Consider the following 20,576-nt stretch of genomic DNA (forward strand, 5'->3'; position numbering starts at 1 on the left):
CCTCAGGAGGAGGTCGGGATGAGTCAGCCACTCAGCAGTTCTGGCTAAAAAGGGTCATACAGGGTAAGTATCAATGTCAGTGGCAGAGAAATTTATTCACGTAGCACTGATTCTGTCCAAACTTTACAGGTGATACGGATGAAGCCTACCAGGGACAGGCACTGTGGACTACTACTTGCATGCCCTGAAAGTCAATTTTAATTTATATAATAGAGACTGTCATGCAGATAGCAGCTCACAGTATTGCTTGCTCCTGTGTGATCATTGTATGTCTATGGCAGTAATAAGTATTGTTATGTGAACAGATTTCTCTCCCATGATATTCAATTCAGATTGCAAGGTGTAATATGGTTACACCCTTGGGTTAACCTACTATCCAATATGATATTAGACAATAAAGACGCATTCCCACATGTAAGGCAATTGAACCGTCCATAAGACCACCACTGCTGTATGAGACACATTATCTGGAGATGACCAGAAATTTGTGTGTCATATGGAGCATGCTATGTTAATGAGAACTGCCATGAAACTATTACGAGACAGTAGGAACAGTGTCCTAAAATTGTAACACATCATTTGAATGGAAAGGAAATGTCACAGTTGTCATTTACAGATCTCATCTGCGCTGCAGGAAATGTTAGATTATAGCTTTCTTTCTTTAATTGTTCTTTGCAGAAGTGCCTTCAGATTGAGGAGAAAAATGTGTTTTCTTTCTGTTGGCTAAACCACGCAATATTCTTTTTAACTTCCTCTTGGTTGGAAACATCAAAACATGTTACATCGTTTATAGGTCCTGAATGTAATACATCCAAATTCTGCTGTGGGCATGCAATGTAAGGGACTGCACCATGTGGTTTGTTTACTGTAGTTATGAGAAATACAGTGAGTGAAAGTCAGCTTATGGTAGTGGAAATAAAAAATTGGGTGGAATGTAAAAACAAGATATCAATTCATTATTGCCTATTATACGCTACTCCCAAGTTGAATTTCAGTCCCGCCGATAGCTTTTGTTGTAAAAGCTGTTTACCTCAACACCTCAGTCAGGTAATATTTTAGAATATGCTTCAGATATATAGACACATTCACTGGCCACTGGTTATGCCCCATTGCTCTTCTGCCACACCCTATGATCCAAGTTCTGGAATTGCCCCTGATGATCCATCTCTTCAAACTCTCTATATCTGATTGTGCCTGTTCAATTTGTAGCTAAACAAAATATGTTAAAGTTACAGACTGTAATAGAGCTGATGAGACCTTGTAATTTTTTTTCTAGTATCAATTTTAATCTGTTGTATTGTCGTCATCAATTTGAGGATGACATCTACTCAATCATGAGTTTCTGCCATGGCCTTCATGTGACTCAACAAGCTGACTCTTGACTCACAGATCTGTGGGCACATGAGGTGGTGCGTCTTATGAGGTAGTGGGATCCGGAGAGCAGAATTTGCTGCTTTTTCTTTCCTTCTCTGCTGGCACTTTTCTGATCATTAATGCATTTTGACTCAAAGCATGATGCCGTTTAATAGACAAGTTGTTGCCATTTTGAATGATTGGTAGTAAAGACCCCCACCCATCGTTAATATCAATGCAAATAAACTTCAAGAAGAGCTCCAGAGTGTTTTTACCAAGAGTTTTCTTTGTCCTCCCATGGGACGCTGGCCATTTGAGAGTTAAGAAAACAGGACATAGTATGGGAAATATTTTCAGCCATCTTGACAGTGTCCAGTCCATCATAGTTGATTTTTCAAGGAGATTTGCCTGAATACTTGTAGAAGGCTTAAAGAAGGGCAATGGCAATGCCAAAAAATGACTCTTTAACATACATAAAAAGTAGAATATATGGCTGACCAGGTGTGAGTTGATATATGAGACTCTGGAATGTGAGCACTTCCCATACCTTGGAGCTACCTCCCTCAAAAGGCCCCTGTTGACAAGGAGATTCAACACTGGATCAGCTGCACCATTTCAGCTTCTACAAATTACGACAGCGAATAATGTTTGATAACCATGATCTCCACTCAAGTTTACAATAAACTGTCCCTAGTGTGAAGGATTTCAGATGATTGGCCAAGTTTGGGGAGAACTATAACTGTCCGGTATTGGGAGTCTTTGTCTGTTATCTTCCTTTTCTGATGAAAGGCACTTTAATCTTTGGGGAGTGGTAATATAGTTAATTCTGTACAAAAGGACACCCAAAATGTGGACACCAGCAGAAAAGACATATTTATTGAAATCCCAAATAATGTGCATTGTAATAGCTATAAGCTGCACCTTGAAACTGAAGGCAAAGTGAATTGCAAAGTAACAGTGGGTGAAAGAAACACATTGTGAAATGATGATCGCTTATATCCAGCATCCACAGAGGCAGAGAGATTGGCTTACTGGTATTTCTATATGATTTGGTTGTGGGAAAAGAGTGACTTTGCGCTACTGTCAACCTGTGTATGAAACTACACATTCTAATTCACCTTCTTTAACATTCAGCTCCCTTTTGCACTGAACCTTATTGCATAATTTCCTGCCTCTGATCTGGTATTGTCATCCCCAACAGCACAAGGAGCCGGAATTGGCTATTCATAATCCTGGAGAACAAGGTTCAACATAAGCACATGTGTTGAACGACTGGATATTGGAGGAAACTTGGAGACTGGCAATTTTGGAGGCTGGGGAGAAATGAGGAGTGGGAGCTCCCGATTGGGTGTCATGTGATCAGACATCTTATGGTCGGAATATGACACGATCGAAGCTGCAAGAATGCCTTCAATCAGAGATGGGAAGCTTAAGACATCCCACTTCACCAGTACATCAAGTATTGATGAGTTGCCAACAATTTTTGCTTAAAATGTTAGCAGCTCCAGCACACTGGATAAAGGGGCCCCAGACAGGGATCTGTAAGGCATGAATTTAACCTTTCTACACACTTTATCTGGGATCTCCCAGGCATTCTTATTTTATAGTAGCTATCTTGCCTTGTGCAGGCTGGTGACTAGGCAAATCCCAGAATCCTACCTCATTGGAAAAGAAACCTGGGGTGACAATGAACTAGGAAATCCACAAACTGAAAGCATATCCTGCTAGCAGGGCTCCAGAACAGGCACAATCCCAGGTGAGGGTGATAAAAAAAATGGAAAGTTTCAGGATATAGCCAATTTCAGATATTTAGTTTACTATCCATACAATGATCATTTTGAAAATAAGGACACTTGAAGCAAGTCCCTTAGTTGTCCCAAATTTAACAATTTTGTTGTATAGTTGATGTGTTTTGAAAGGTTTTCTGTCAAAACATGATTTCTAGATTCATTCTGATTAGCAATCTCTTTCCCTGAATAAGTAAGCAGCAACCCTCACAATTAATTCCCTTTTTTAAATACTCTTCTGATTAGCAATTTAGGTGTTTTATAGATGTGATGTTAAATAATAACTGATGTCCAAACAGCTGCTGGCCAATTATCATTTAATGGATGGTCAACAGCAGTTAATTTTCTAATCCAATAATTCAGAGGCAAGTTGTTTCACAGCAGCAGATAATGCCCAAACAGCTGTTGACAAATCGCAGGTGAAAATAGCTGTGGTGCTTTTTTTTCTCAAAATGATAACCCAAGGTTAGGAGATTAAAACTGGTTTTCTGTTTTTGTTGTTAGGTTATCATTAAAATATTGCCAAGAGGGTAACAGAAATTACCTTTTGTACGTGAGTTCATATCAGTAGCCAGAACCACAGCCAGAATGTGTAATTTATGTATATGTACATATCTATGTTAGATTTTTTTAACCAATGGAGACATTTTAATAATAATAAACATAAAAGAAACATGTTGGATTTGATTCATTAAAATGTATTGATATTTGCATTCTGACAAAGGCTATGGTGGATGCGATGGAAAATAGATTGTGGACTGATGAGATTGTCTATTTTTGTTAAATTGTACCTTCTGTTGGGATTGGGAGCAGGTGCTAAAAGTGCCCATTCACTGATGTGCAAATGTAGTCATGACACATGATCATGATGGAGTGATGTTGTAAGACACATTTATCCATTATTACTGCAGCAGCAATGCTGGTTGCTGATGACACCTGTGTGACACAGCCATTAGCGTCACTAGGGCCAGCAGAGGCCAATTTAACATTAAATAGCCCACCAGAGAGAGCTGATTGCTAGGCAATCAATTCAGCGTTCTGGGTTTAAATGACACACCGATATCTGAAGAGTATGATCATTACTTTTTCAGCACTAGTGGCTTCTGGAAGGAATAATAGTAAAATGGACTATTATTTAAATGGTAAAAAATTACAACATGCTACTGTGCAGAGGGACCTGGGGGTCCTTGTGCATCAATCGCAAAAACTCAGTCTGCAGGTGCAGCAGATGATCAAGAAGGCAAATGGAATGTTGGCCTTTATCGCGAGGGGGATAGAATATAAAAGCAGGGAGATCTTGCTGCAATTGTACAGGGCACTGGTGAGGCCGCAACTAGAGTACTGTGTGCAATTTTGGTCCCCTTATTTGCGAAAGGATATATTGGCTTTGGAGGGAGTACAGAGAAGGTTCACCAGGTTGATACCGGAGATGAGGGGGTTAGCTTATAAGGAGAGATTGAGTAGATTGGGCTTGTACTAGCTGGAGTTTAGAAGGCTGAGAGGTGATCTTATAGAGACATATAAGATAATGAAGGGGCTAGATAGGGTAGAGGCAGAGAGATTCCACTTAGCAAGGAAACAAGAACTAGAGGACACAGCCTCAAAGTAAGGGGGAGTCAGTTTAGAACAGAGTTGAGGAGGTACTTCTTCTCTGAGGGTAGTGAATCTCTGGAATTCTCTGCCCATTGAAGTGGTGGAGGCTACCTCGTTGAATATGTTTAAGTCATAGTTCCCAGGAAACATGGCCAAATAGGTTAAGAATCATAATCTTGACTAAAATAAATTTATGCAACAATCCATAAAAGCTTTTAATGACCAACCCGCCCTTGCAAGTGGATTGGCCTCAACCCTTTGTTCTGCTTACTTTAAAGCCAGAAGTGGGTGGGTTTGAAGTGGAGTGGGTCCCTGTTTCAGATTTTTAATGTTTAACTCCTCAGCTGGCCCACACTCTTATATTTAGGGGGTTAAAATTACTGCCAATTTTGAGCAGACTAGTTTTACATTTACCCCCCCTTCCAAGTGCAGTCTGTTTTCTTGGATTCTCCTAGCAAGGTGAAAGCATTTGTCACGGTTTATGTCATTTACATCCATCAGAATCCGAAAAGCAGCAAGCACGTCACATTTTGACTATTTTGTTTCCCAGTGAGAACATGCCCGATTTACATAACTGCTCCTCTTGGCCAATTCCCACCTCCCATCTATCCAATCATTCTGGTTCCTTCCTATTGCATCCTCTCAATGTCTGTAGTACCTTACTGCAGTGAGTAGAACTTCACACACACTTCTGAACCTGATCACACCAATAATTTGTAATTTGACTTTTTTTAACCTCAAAATCCAAAGAAGTGCAGGTTAGGTTGATTGGCCATGCTAAAATTGCCCTTAGTGTCCTGAGATGCGTAGGTTAGAGGGATTAGTGGGTAAATATGTAGGGATATGGGGGTAGGGCCAGGGTGGGATTGTGGTTGGTGCAGACTCGATGGACCAAATGGCCTCTTTCAGTGCTCTAGGATTTCTATGTTTATCACTGCATTAGACACTTATTTGAAGTTTGTGGTGATAACATTTCACACTTGAATTTTTAAAATCTGAAATCGTATTCATTGTGGTCAGAAGTGGAGCACTGAACTAGAGTAGGCAATTGCATTAGGAAGGAGCGTGAGGTTTGTTATTACAGATCCCATCTCTGATGAGCTTTCATATCTGGACTCAGTCTCATGGGTAAATCCAAACACCGAGTATTACCTTGGCCCAGCACTCAACCTTAATCATCACTCAGACAGGTACCAGACAGTGATATGTAAAGTTCAATATGGCCAGTCTACTTCACGTTGCCATTTCACCTCATTCAACTGTGCTGGCTACTAATTTTCAATGATCTTTTGATGAAACCCTCCAGTGGATGAAATATGATCATTCAAAACTCGTTGAGTTTTACGAGACTTGTCATTAAAAAAAAAAGGAAATTTGCCTGTCTAGCACAATTGGATTTATCTCACCGATGGTAGGGTGTACAGGGCAGTGTAAAGGAGGCTAACTTTTGAGATTTGTCTAACATGGCAGGCAGGGACCTGAGCTGGCAACTAGAGCACATCAACCTAGCTAGTCTGAAGGTTGGGCCAGGAACCCCAGACATCAAGAAACTGAGCTTGAAGGCCAAAGAATGGTGTTAGAGGCCCTTGGAAGAAAAATTAAAGCAGAGTTAGCTGACCCTCAAAATGATTGACAGGAGTTGGTGAGCCCCACTGACTCTACCAATGCTGTTGTGAAAATGGTGGAATTTGGAAGCCATGAGGGAATATTTGATTTTGGAACTTCCATTAACAGAGTTTATCCTCCTTGATGGGGTAAAAACATAATAGGCAAGAAATTGGGAGTGTTTGTGCCCATTTGTGGTCCGAGAGTGCTGAAATGGTGAAGGCAACGCTGATTTGATGTTGGGCTGCCATTTTGGAGCTCAATTCTCCAGCTATTGACCTCTCTTGATCTCACATAGCTCCTTATCCTACCAGCTACTTAAAGCAGTCAACAAGTTAATTGCTGGTTAATTTCCTTTAGCTGTTACTTTAATTCTACAACTGTTGGTACTTTTCATAATGGTTTGAAGTTGCAAAATTCTGCAGCAAGTGGCCAAGAGGTGCTGAGGTGGTGGAGCCTTTAAAACTTTAGTACAAACCAATAGCCCCAGATATGGGTGCACAAGTAGACTTTCCTTTTGGATGACTTGCAAAAGAAACAGAAATCACCCAAAGTTATGTGCAGACATAAGCTGTAAATGCTGCAGGTCAATGCTCAGTATCCTGGCAGCAGTCCTAATGTGTCTTTTCTGCACCAATTTTCTTTCCCAGCTGCATTTAAACCACTGTAACAAACCAAAATGGATAACAAATTATTCAGTCACCACATTGCTGATAACTCCAGTGTGCAAGCCATATGTATCTGCACAGCATGCATACAATGAAAGTCGTGCTGCTACACAAAATGTTACAGAGCTAGCTATATTCAAGAGCTGGCTAGATGTAGCGCTTGGGGCGAATGGGATCAAAGGTTATGGGGAGAAAGCAGGATTAGGCTATTGAGTTGGATGATCAGCCATGATCGTGATGAATGACAGAGCAGGCTCGAAGGACCAAATGGCCTCCTCCTGCACCTATCTTCTGTTTCTATTATACTGAAATCACAAGCCTGGGTCATGTTGGAGGAATCCTCAGCAGGGTGAATGCCAGAATTAACGGTGTTTACGTGTTGTACATCCTCAGCATCATAATGGAACAGCTTCTACCAAGCTGTATATTGAACAGTTGAGGAGCAGGAGGAATAGGAATGGAAAGGGAGGAGGTAATCACATGGCCCTTTCTGACTGGGTTATCCATGACTAACTGCCCCAAGTGTGATACCAGTAACCACAATCTGTTTGCCATTAGTTGACATTCATACACCTTAATTTCTCTGTCACTGTTGGCTGGCTGCAAAACAAAAATAAAAGGAGCCACAAAACAAACGTTTCAAATACAATGCATGAATTAAACAATGCCATATTGGATACATGCATTAACTAATCATCATTGCGTATTCTCTCATACCTCTCTTCCAAGTGCCTTTACCTGTCGCAGTGTTCCTCTACTATAACCCTCTTCTGGTTATGACATGGCTGGTGGAAAGCTGACTTTCAGTGGAGAGATTGCAGGTGATCTTGGATGTCAATCTTGAGCAGACCTAGCCCGAGAAGGCATATCTGTGAATTATACCATCTCGGCAATCTTCTATAGCCTGTCCATTGCTCATCTAAGTCCTCTGCAACAGTGTTCATGTTCAACTTTGCCCTTCAAAAAAGTACCAAGCTTGTCTCCTGCTCTGGCCAGACCCATTTTGTACCCAGTGTCTCAGGACATGCATCTCTGCTATTCTCTAAATCAGAAGAGTTAATGAAATAATGAGGAGCTGGGATGTGAAGAGAATAATGAGGACACCATCATCACCTTCAAAAGTTTAAAACCCAAGAATGACCATAACCTTGCAATGACCATCTCAATAATGACCAGCACTAAATTCTCCATAGAGGTTAGGACATGTAGAATTACCTTCCCCCTCTAGTTAACTTCTGCAGCTTCTGGTTGTGTACCACTTTATCATATAGGAGAAAGGAATCTGCAGCTGTGTCACGCACTCTGTCGGTGATGTGGGTAGCACAGTTGCATAGCTGGCATTACGTGCAGCTGTATAGGGCATTGGTGAGGCCGCAGCTGGAGTACTGTGTGCAGTTTTGGGCGCCGCACCTGCGCAAGGATATTTTGGCCTTGGAGGGAGTGCAGAGGAGGTTTACTAGGCTGATGCCAGAGTTGAGGGGGTTGAGCTATGAGGAGAGGCTGAATAAACTAGGCTTGTACTCGTTAGAGTTTAGAAGAATGAGGGGAGATCTCATTGAGACGTATAAGATGATGAATGGGATGGATAGGATAGAGGTGGAGAGACTCTTCCTGCTCAAAAAAGACAGTAGGACTAGGGGGCACAGCCTCAAGATAAAGGAGGGGCGGTTTAGAACGGAGTTGAGGAGGAACTTCTTCACTCAAAGGGTGGTGAATATCTGGAATTCTCTGCCCGTTGAAGTGGTGGAGGCTGCCTCGCTAAATATTTTTAAGAAGCGGGTTGATGGGTTTTTGATAAGAGAGGGGATTAAGGGTTATGGGGAGAGGGCGGGAAAGTGGAACTGAGCCACGACAGATCAGCCATGATCTTATTGAATGGCGGGGCAGGCTCGAAGGGCCAGATGGCCTACTCCTGCTCCTATTTCTTACGTTCTTATGTTCTCTGAGATATGGATGTGATGCTTCCAGTATTGCTACATGTGAGGTGAAACATAAGAATGTCATGTATGAGTCCTGTTTGATTGCTGGTAGGTGAATGATGGGCTTTTGATGAAATGAGCAGTGTCTGAAGTCAGTGGTTCTGTTGGCTGTTTGGCCTTGACCACTTGTGTGTACATTGAACTTCTTGCAGCGCTGCAATCAAGTCTTGAGCTTGATCCCTCACAGAACTTTTACAATACAGAAGGAGGCTATTTGGCTCAGTGGCCCTCTGAAAGACCACTCTACCTAGCGCCACTCCCCTGCCTGATTCCCATAACCCTGCTCATTTTTGCATTGACTGTATCTGTTCCCACTACTTTCTGAACTTGGATCTGGTAATCATTATGGGCCCTTGCATATTTTGGACATCTCTTCTTTCCACTTTCCGCACCAAGACCTCCAGTTCTTGGTGGAGCCTTGGAGTCACTGTCTGCCATGTTGTGGCATTCTTCAATATTCTCCAGGCCAAAATCATCTCTGACATCACTGCCAGAAACCATTCCAGCTAAAGTACAACTCTCTTTTAAGAGATGCAGGTTAGCTCTAAGTTGTGCTAGCTATTCACGGATGCATCCAACTCGTCAATATTGACATTAATGCAGGTCAGATTTATTTTTCCACAAAATTCATAAAATATCTGAAAGAAAATTACAAACATTTAAAACTGCCTCATGCAATGTGCAATAGTATTCAGATTCTCTACATTAATCATGTTGCTCCCTTGGGGTGCTCCAATACAGTCAAAGAAACTTTACAGACATTTCAAAAGGGCCACTACAAATGGAGCAAAGGTAATTAAGTTTTCATCATAGATCGAGTTACACTCTGAAGTCCTTCAAACAATTGTGATGCATGTAATATTCACTGCATACATTGAATGAGTCATACTGTTCCAGGGGTGTTCTGCTCCCCTTGTTCACTGTGACTGGAAGATTGTAAAACAGTGACTTTCCCCATTTTGCCTCTGCAGTGGCTGCCCAAGCTTTAGTACATCCCTTTGCACGCAGTCCTGAGTAGACGAGTTGCTGAAATCACTGAAATGAGCAGACAGCACAAAGTTAGCATGCTGCCTGCAACACAGTCAACAGGTACAGGTTAACAACATATCATCCCTGTGCCTGACTTTGGGAGCTATTGAATTTAGCCCTAAATACCTGTGGCAACAACTTATAGGCTTATTCATTCTCAGATTACACTTGTTTGCTGACAAAAGTGCTTGCAAAATAAAAATAAAATAAAAACCACACCTAGTCATGTCAGGATCTGTTGTTAGCTTGCTTTTTATAGGTAAAAAGAAATGAAACTGCAGATGCAATTAGTTCAAATTGAAAAGCAGAAAAGGTAAGCAATATTTAGCAGATCAGACAGCAGCTGTGCAGAGAGAAATGAGTTAACATTTCAGATGAATTACTGAGAGTATAGTGAAATGCTGAAAATACTCAGCAGATCTGGCAGAATGGATAGAAAGAGAAACAGAATTTCACAGGTACCACATCCTGGCACAACTACCTATAGCTTTTATTTTGCTCGATGATACAAGTAAAAATGATCACATTTTGTCAGGAGGTGAGTATAATCTTAGAGTAAGTAAGCCAGTAAATTATTGACACAGGTATTCAGAGCTAAATTCAATGTCCCTCCCCCCAGAGACCGGCACAAGGATGGTGGACAGCAGTCACTGGAATGGCCTTCACAGAATTATTACAGCAGAGAAGGAGGGCATTCAGCATGTCAGATCTGTGCCCGCTCTCCAAATGAGCGATCTTTAAACTTTATTTATTAGTGTCACGAGTAGCCTTACATTAACACTGCAATTAAGTAATTGTGAACTTCCCTTGGTTGACTGTAGCTAAACTGAATGCCGAAGAAGTGCTGAAGTGAGTTAACTCAATATGTAAACGTATAATAAATACAGTGTAAAAAGGTACACTTGACTGCTCACATTATAGTCTTGCTACAGTTGTTGGTGATTACGTGTCTGCTTTGCAGAATATATGCATTCAGTTTGGAAGCTTGACTTCGAGTTTTCGGTGGCCTGTTATTTTAATTCTTCACCTTGCTTTGATGCTGAAATTTCTGACTTTGGCCTGCTGTACTAATAAGGTGAAGCTCAGTGTAAGCTTGAGAAACACATCTCATCTTTCAGTCAGGCACTTTACAACCTCCTGGGCTTCACACTGGGTTCAATGGTTTCAGACTGTAAATTCCTTTTCCTTTTCTTTGCATGTTTCACTTTTTCTCTTATTTTTACATTTCTCCTCGTTTTCATTTAGAATGCTGGAGGATTGTAATGCTGAATCCCAGTTGCAGTGCAGACCAATAGTTGTGAAAGAAGAGCTTTTTGACTTGCCTGATCAGCAAATACTCCATCCAAATTTATTTACAGACAAATTGGCCTGAGAAATTTTTGATCTCATTCTGCTGCTGTGTCTGTGGAAGAATGGGATTTGCGTCGGCCTTTGGTTTCTCTATTTGATCTGTTCCAAATTCCTGGAGATTTCTACAAAGTCAGCAGACCTCCGGACCAATGGAATTGCAGTCAGGGCACCGACTCTGAGAGGAACATAAAATTAGTAGGGGAGACGATTGTTGGAAAGGCATAATGGAAGGTCTGGATAAAGAGGATTTAATTTTCAAAAACCAATGACCATTGAGATCAGTACCTTTTAGAGCAGTTCTAGATCTAGTGGGCCCCATTTTCTTCACTTTACATCCCTATATACATACATCAACAAACATCCACTACATTAGGAAGGAACACCAGAAGAAGAACTAGAATGGGGAATTCTGCTGCATTACATCACGCTTGTGGCTGCAAAATGGATTGCATGACTGGAGCGTTGGCACATCCCCTGGAATGCTGGCAGAGCACAAGCACGGAGTAGCTGCTCAGCTAGTGAATAAAGTATTGTTTTGTTGCGAGTCCTTGTCAGTTTTTGGAAACCCAGTGCTCCTACAATGCTGTCAACTTAGAAATGTAGAACCTATAAGCAGGAGTACACATTCAGCCCGTTGAGCCTGCTCCGCCATTCATATTGATCTTGGCTGATCATCAAATTCAATATCCTGATCCTCTCGCCACCCAAAACACATATTCATTTATCCCTTTAGTTATATCTTTTTTTTCTTGAAATCAGACAATGTTTTGCCCTCATACTTTCTGTGGTAGTGAATTCCACTCTCTGGGTAAAGAAATTTCTCCTGATCCCAGTTCTAAAAGGTTTACCCCTTATCCTCAAAATATAACCCCTAGTTCTAGACTCCCCCACCATTAGGAACATCTTATTTGACTCCACTTTGTCTAACCCCGTTAGAATTTTATAAGTTTCTATGAAATCCCCTCTCACTGTTGTAAACTCCAGTGAATAGAATCCCAACCAACTTTCCTCATATGACTGTTAGAATGTAACCAATGATAACATTAGATCTGTTACAGTGTGACCAATGGAAACGTGCTGTGAGGGTCAACTGACCACCTGACCCAGTAAACAATGTAACCAATGACAAAATAAAGTGGCAATCAGCTGACTTAATATAACTGAGAAGCAGTTGGGAATTGTGGGGAGCTTGATGGCCCAGGGTGTGGCCTCAAGAATTGGAGTAATGAAGTTTCTTTATTAAATCTCTTCATTGATTTATTTGTTGAAGTAAGTTTTGTTTTATTTTATTGCTTGCAACTGAAGAGCTCCTTCTACTGGATGAACAATGACAGACCTGCCATCAGAGGAATCAGCCTGGTAAACCTTTGCTGTGTTCCCTCTATAGCCTTCCTCAGATAAGGACATTAAAACTGCACGTGATACCCTGGGTGAGGCCTCACCAATGCTCTGCATAATTGTAGCAAAAAATCCCCATCCCTGTACTCAAAGCCACTCTCTAGGCCAACATACCATTTGTCTTCTTTACTGCCTGCTGTACCTGCGTGCTTACTTGTAGCAACTAATGCACGAGAACATAAATCTCATGGCACTAGGGACCTATTACTACCAAATAAGCATTATTTAAATATATTATCACTGATAGCACAGTTTGCTGCTTCTAGGCTGCAAGGTTCTATCTTCTAGAGCATTGCTGCATGGTAGATGCTTGCAGCATTGAAGGTGGTCATTCAGCCCATCAGATCTGTGTGGCTGTTTGCTCGATCAATTCAAAACTAATCTCAGTGGTCTGCTTTCTCCCCACCACCCTATAGTATCTAATTCTCCTTTAAATGATATTCCATATCTACTGAATATTAATTTGCCCTGTTGAAGTGAGTGCATGACCAGGTTTCTGACTAGTTTAGGAATTACAGCTTGGCGTTTAATAAATGTTAGGCAATCTGAAATAAAAACAGAAAATGATGGAAACACATGGCTGATCAGGCATCATTTCTGGAGAGAGAAACAGAGTTGACATGTAAGGTAAATGGGTTTTCATCATAAGTCAACCTACCTTTTTAAAGTTCTACATTTAGTCAAACTGCTTGTCCAATATAATAATGACATCTGCAAGGAATATTTTCACACACTGTTCTTCCAACTAGTGGCACTGGGTAACAAAGTTTGCAATGGCATCATTGGAGCCATGCTGTATTATGCACATCATTCAAAATATTCCTATTATTGCATTTTATTTTCTTGAGTTTTTATTTGACATACTCCGCTAAATTATGGTGCACATAAAATGCACAATGCAAAGCTGTGGATCTTAGGCTATTGATTCACTGACCACCTGTAACATTGGGCAATTTTAACCCAGTTGCTCATGCAAATGTGTCCAGAGTAATTAACTGCTCATAATTTGACAAGAATTGAAATATCAGTCAGTGAGGAAAGAAGAATGATTTAGGAAGTGCAATGTTAAGCCAATGTGAAATTGTGGTTAAGGCATATTATTGTAAAAGGTATGTTTTAAGCTGCAATTGCTTTGAAAATGTTTGATATTGACCTGGATGTCCAACACAAAAAATTCCAATGTCCACAGTCCTCATTCCAACTTAATTAAATTTGAGTTCTGAACTTCAGAAAAAAAAGACAGACTTAAATTTTTATAGGGCCTTTCACAACCACCAAGTAGTAAATAATTTTGTTGTGTAGTTACTGTTCTGATGTAGGAAACATGGAAACCAATTTGCACACAGCAAACTCCAAACAGCAACATGATAATAACCAGAAAATCTGTTTCTGTGATGTTCGTTAAAAGATAAATATGGACCAGGATACTAGAGATAACTCCCCTGCCCTTATTTGAAGTGGCACCCCAGATGTTTTGTGACCACCTGAGAAAGCAAATGTTGCCTAAGTTTAATGTCTCTTCCAAAGACAACACTCCCCTCAGTACTGCACTGGATTGTCAGACTTGATTTTTGTGCTCAATTCCTGAATTTGGGGGGGCGGAGTTCCTGAAGTCAGGGGTCAGGGGGGGCTCGCGGGCCTGGAGACTTCAGCCCCAGTAATTGAGCCTATTTCCAGCGCGGAGTTGACGCTGCCGGAAATCTGGCATTGGGCAACACTATCGGGGCGCGACTCCCAGCGTGGATCCCGCGCATCGAGCGCCACTTGAATCTCTCAAACTGCTGTGGCAAAAAAATCACCCCCAATATCTTTATTTGCTTAATTCTGAAGAGCACATTCCTATCTTCCTCAGTCAATTTGACAGTTCTAATGGAGTCATTTTGTGCTGATATTGTGTGGGATGCCCCAGCTGTCCATGCCAGTGGGATTCTCTGGTCCCACCAGCAGTGCACCCTTGCCCATGGCAGCGTGGGATGGTGTCAGTGGGACCAGAGAATCCTGCCACCAGCAAATGCTGCGACACCTCCCGTTGCCGAAAAACATGCAGCTGGGAGGCCGGAGAATCTTGCCCATAGCCATATTTTGTATCATTTCCACAGCCTCAAAGGCAAAAAGAAATTGGAAAGAAAATGAATTGTGTTATAATGGAGGGTTCTCCTTTTTGCATGATTGACAGTCCTAACAATGGAGTTAAATGGCTTGGATACCATCAAGGTTTAATAAGCAAAGAAAGCTTTAATTAGGAAGTCACATTTGCACCAAAAATAAAACTAATACTGTCAAGACTGCAAGATCAAAAGGAAAAACAAAGGTCAGGGCAGTAATTATTAGACTTTGCAATTAGTCACACTGAAGTGAGTGTTGTCTGTGAATAGTTTAAATCATGCCCTAGAAATCCATCCAATTACATCTTAAAGCTAAGAGTCAAATCCACTTCCCTGCATATTTTTATTAGTAGAAGATGATTGTCAAGATGTAATTTGTTTTGGCATTGACCATTTGTAAAACATCATACTGACTACAAGGCAGAGAGCGTGTGGACACTTTGGATTGCAAAGCTATCTCTCTACTCTGCCCCAACTTAGTCAACCTTGAAGAGTGCACGCTCCAGTTTATCATTCTGACGTTTTTATTTCCCAGATCAGCCTTGTTTTTGTGATGTTACTTCAATGCCAATCAGTGCTGAGATAAATCTAGATGGACTTCTCTTAGTGCTGTGCACCATCTCCCCTGGAAAATAGTTTCATGCAAGGTTCAACAGGAAAGAGCATCCCATTCTCTCAACTGTGTGAACATTAATTCAGGGCCACCAGAGAGAGATTGCAACTTCTTTATTTTCTCTGATCATCCTTGTCAGGTTTAATTAATTTTACAAATCCCTACAGCCTGTGGCCTATATGCACTGAACCCTTAGAAGTTCAACTTTCTTTTCAAATCTTTTCTACTGAAAAATGTCCAAAGGTGGTGCTGTAAAACATTTTACAAAAAATTGAAGTTTTTTTGAGTCAAGTGATATTATTGCAGTCATTGAGCAAAAGACAGGCAATAGTTTCTCCACCAACAGATATTTGCATGTACATAAACATGCATGCACACATGAGTGTATGGAAGCAAATGCATTTCAAAAAATGCAGCAATATGTTGGTATAATTCTGTATATTTTAGAGTAGCAACATATAGAAACATAGAAGATAGAAGCAAGAGGAGGCCATTCAGTCAATTTTAACCTGCTCTGCTATGCATCACCATCATGGCTGATATGGGCCAGTCTACTGACTTAGAGAACTAATTGTTAAGTCCCTACCATTTTCAATGTGGAGCTTCACTGTAAAAGAGGATGTGAAGTAGCATCTAAAACAAAGGGCTCGATTTTTTATGAAGTTGGGATGACTCCTGAGCCATTAAAAAATGGCTGACAGGGACTGATTCTGGGATTCCCATCTCTATTTCTAGCGCCAGGAGTTTTCAATGGTACTGGGTAAGAGAGCTTGCACCCTACAATCACAATATGGTTGACTCCATTGGGTGAAGGCACCTTGGAGCTGTCTGCGATTTTCATGGAATCTGGCTAACTTCTCCATGACCCATGGTTAATAGAACCTCAAGATTCGTGAATCATAGTAAGGATTTAGTATCTTTTGAAAGGTAAATTTAAATGGTTTTACCCATTTTCCTTCAAAGCCGTTGCCATGTTCACCTTTCCACCATTCTCCAGTCTCTCCAAAGCCTCCTTTCCACCTCCCTGACAGCGATTGGCCCTCCATGCACATTCATCCAGTGTGCATTTTTCACAGAAACAGAGAACCTTTTGATAATAATGGCAAATAACAAAATATTTAAAAAACTACCCATTCAGAAATTGTTCAAAAAGAATCTAGTGTTCCAACAATCTTATAAAAGTGCCAGTCAGACGGAGCAATTGTAGCTTCAGTAACAGAGGCTTTATTAAACTTGGCCAAATGAACATTGCAACATTGACATAAGAGATCACAGAAGGGACAACTTATAACCACATAAAGATTTCACTCTAGCAAACTTAACAACCACATTAGTTATCAAAACAGAACCCTTACTGAACAAATACACTTGTTAGCATTGGCTCCTAGCCAAGCATTATGGTGGAGAATTGTTTCAATAGAAACAGATGGTCAGATATCTGGATGACATGGAGGTCATGGGGGTGGCTTGCAGAGTATGAGGGACCATGGTGGATGGGTGAGGCAAAGTTCCAGAGAGCCATGTCAGATGTCCTACCCAGCTCACCTCAGCAGTTACCCACATCAGTAGAATCCTACACTCTGCTTCCGGGGTGGGCATGTCCGATTCCATCCTGCACCTGCATTCCGGAGTGAAGCAGAAAACCTTTTACTGAGACAGTCCAACGAGTTGGAAAATTTCCTGACTTGAGTTATTCACCTCCTTTGCCAAATATTGGCCTGAAGGAGCAGTGATGATCTTTGAGTCACCTCTCCACCTATTTCTTTGTATAGTTGGTATTGCCTTGCATTGAGCTCAGATGTGAAACTTTACTCGCTAAGAGATTCCTCTTGAAAGAGAGTTAAGTTGCAGCATTACTGTCATTTTATTTTTCTTTGGACAATAAATGGCAATATAGAATGGAATCAAAATGTTTCATTACCCACATTGGACACTTACATATAGTTTTTGCTATTTTTAATCCTTGGCAACCTTACTGATTTTTCACTTAATCCCTTTCATGTTATTTTTCTTCCAAGTCCCTATTTATTAATTTTATTTTAGATTAGATTGGGTTATAGTAATTGAGAAACAAATTGGATCTTGAAGGGAAGCAGGAATTTCATTAAATTAGCTAAATAATGACTTCAGAATAGCTTGTATCTCATAAGCTTGAATGTCATTTGCAGATACAAGATGTGCAGATAGGCAGCTCTGGGACAAGCTCTCTAAAGGCAGTTGTCACATAGTGACAGCTCAGTATGACACCTTCTGAAAATGTGGAGCAATCCTTCAACCAAATTAATTAGTTGTCACAAATGATCAAAGGCTATATAACAAGGAGCATGTTGCAGCCAATATCTATGTGTTGTATATGATTTGTTGTCTTTTAATTTTTGTGCAATTTTGAGTTCGTAGCTACAGTCCTACTATAGTGTTGCTGAGCCTGTTTCTTCTATTTTGTTTGTACTTCATCTTACGTGCATTCCCCCCTACCACCATGCATTATTTTATTTCAGTTAATTAGCTCAGTATTAAATTATCTTTTGGTTTCTTGCCTAGTAAATTGGTGGCACTGTGTTGATGTATTAATGTTCTGTGGCTTCACTCCATTGATGTTGTAACATTCATTCCTGATCATGGCCTCCAGGCCTAAATACTCCAACACTCTCCTTGTTGATTCCCTTGCATTCTACTCTACATAAACTCGAACTTGAAGCAGTATTTAATGCCTTTGCTGATCTCCACTAGCTTCCTGCCTCTCAGTTTATTGATTGCAAATCCCTTTTCATGTCTATAAATTTATCATAACCTCATACTATTCTACCATCTTCAGTGGGCCAATGTCCTAGCTGATACTATTCTTCCAACTGTTCCAATGTGCATCCGTCCCGCCAACATTGGTGGCGGAACAATCAGCAATCACATCCCTGACTCGCCAAATTCTCTTCCTAATCACCTCATTTTTCTTCCATTTACTGTCAGCGTTTATTTTTCCTCTCTCTGTGAAAATACTTTAGGACAAGATTTTGCTTTTCATAATTCCCCCAAAAACTGTTTTTCCATACACAGCTGCTGTGAGGTGGCAAAGGAAATAGAAAAACTTATCAGACTGACTAAGACTGCTCTTACACATCTCTGTGACAATAGCAAGAACTCTGCTTGCACACAGTGCATGAAGAATTTTATGATGAGACCAGATACCATTGAACTTTTACACAAATTTTATCGCAGTTGCTTTTAAAGGCGTGTCTTTTATCGCGAACTCTAGTACTTAGACTGTTCAGTGAATAACTGGGCCAATGCCACTGTTGTGAGGAGCACACACACAGTGGCAACTCACAGGCATTGGTCTTCTGAAATCTAAGTTAAAATGACTTCAAAATAAAATTGACCTCATAGCTCTAGTGTGCACCATGATAACACAATGAGAGTGCTTACTGTGATAAATGCAGCTAGAATAAATGACATCACCTATTTATAGAATGTCTTTGATGTTCAGTAACTACAAGTTCATTGAAAAACTGAACCTATTTTGGAATATGACTTCTAAGAGGACAATTAATTTTTCCCACTGCCATTATAGTGGTCGCTGACCACCAGTATTGTGATAAAGCAAATCAAATAATGTTGCTGTGTCTGGAGTATCTGAGTGGCATGAAAAATGTTTTTTTTAAGCACCTCTGGAGGCAGTGCCACTACTGCTGTCAGCACCAGTAAAAGGACTATTTTCCATTTAAAACAGAAATATCAGTGCAGTTGGTATTGACGAATAGATTATGCCATTCAAGTCATTTATACAGGCCAACAACATGACTTTATGTATGCGTTAAGTTGCCATGTATGGTGAAGATGCAATTTGCATAGCAGACAGAACAATGGAAAGCTATGGAATCTGTGTTCCAAAATAAACTAGACAGTTTTCTCCCACCCACTCCCTTCCTGAGGGATTACTGCAAACTTGCTTGTTGAAGCAGTTCGACAATATTAAACCACCATAAGAGAAACGCACACTATGAAGATGACAGGCCATTAACTGGAAGTGACAATCAAACTGATTCTCGGGACAAACATAGTGCCAAGAATCAGGTAGGAAGGTTTCAACCTCTATTTTGATGACTGTCCTGACTTGCCAGCAAGTGCACTTTAGCATTTTGTATCCTGTCACGCTGGAGTGATGTGCAGTCTGACATTCCATGCTTTCTTGTGCTTGTTCTGCCAGTCAAAAGACAAAGAAGGTGGTGCAAGGGGAAATAAATAAATGATGATTTGCATTCATCAGGGATAGACAAGACAATAAATGGAGTCTTTGCTGATTAAATGTTGATGGCACAGCTGATGTGTGCAGTCAAAGGGTAGAATCTGTTTAATGCCAAATACTCTCCAGATAAATTCAATTGCAGTAATCTTTGGGAACTAAATGAAAATGACAGCATCATGTTGGAAAATTCATATTTCAGTATTGCCAGATTTGATGTTTTTGCTATAGCTTGATAGTGAATATGGTGATAAAATTATAACTCTGCTTACACAATTCCTGTGTTGTCTAGATTGAGGTGCATTTGGTGTTGCAGATCACTGATTTTTACTTTGATCACAGTGACATACTAAAGGTTTACACAATAATGCAGTGCAATGGTAGTGAATATTTGATACGGAAATGGTTTTTGGCCAACTCTGTTGTGATAGATGAATGACAAAGTAAGTCAGTATCATAGCTCGATCTCAGCAGGGTTTAATTTTTTGCATGGTAAATCTTGTAACAGCGATAAACATCCAATAACTGGACAGGGAATATTTCCTGTAAAATAATTAATTCAGAATAATTAAACTGAAATTATGACGGTTGGGAACAAATTATATCTTATGCTTAATTGAATTCAGATGGCATTATCAATTGTACATTGGAGGAAGGTTTTACACATTCCATCAAAGTGAGGATTGCTAGAGAGCTGATGGCAAAATATAAATTGATGGCATAAATTTCAAAGCCTAAGTAGCAGAATATGGAGATGAACATAGATCTATTTCACTTTTGTCAAAAGAACAGATTTAAATATACTCAGCAGCGCATATACTAAAATTTGCATCTATAAGTAGTCTGGTTGGTCTGCAAG

At 40.4% G+C, this 20,576-nt stretch overlaps 1 protein-coding gene across 5 annotated transcripts in view; it reads left to right on the forward strand.

Moving 5' to 3' along the window:
* sorcs2 (sortilin-related VPS10 domain containing receptor 2) overlaps nucleotides 1-20,576 on the forward strand; it is a 591,285-nt gene that overhangs the window by 326,949 nt on the left and 243,760 nt on the right. The window contains exon 1 of one of the 5 annotated variants that reach the window (XM_080192228.1): nucleotides 12,672-12,723. The exons of the other annotated variants lie outside the window; for them this stretch is intronic. Within the exon in view, the coding sequence (XP_080048354.1) occupies nucleotides 12,685-12,723 (39 nt within the window). The 5' untranslated portion in view covers nucleotides 12,672-12,684. Of the gene's footprint in view, nucleotides 1-12,671; nucleotides 12,724-20,576 lie in introns of those variants that run through there. 5 annotated transcript variants of the gene reach the window in all.

This window comes from Carcharhinus amblyrhynchos, chromosome 1 (genome assembly GCF_965287045.1).
Source record: "Carcharhinus amblyrhynchos chromosome 1, sCarAmb.v2.hapA, whole genome shotgun sequence".
Classification (NCBI taxonomy): Eukaryota; Metazoa; Chordata; class Chondrichthyes; order Carcharhiniformes; family Carcharhinidae; genus Carcharhinus; species Carcharhinus amblyrhynchos.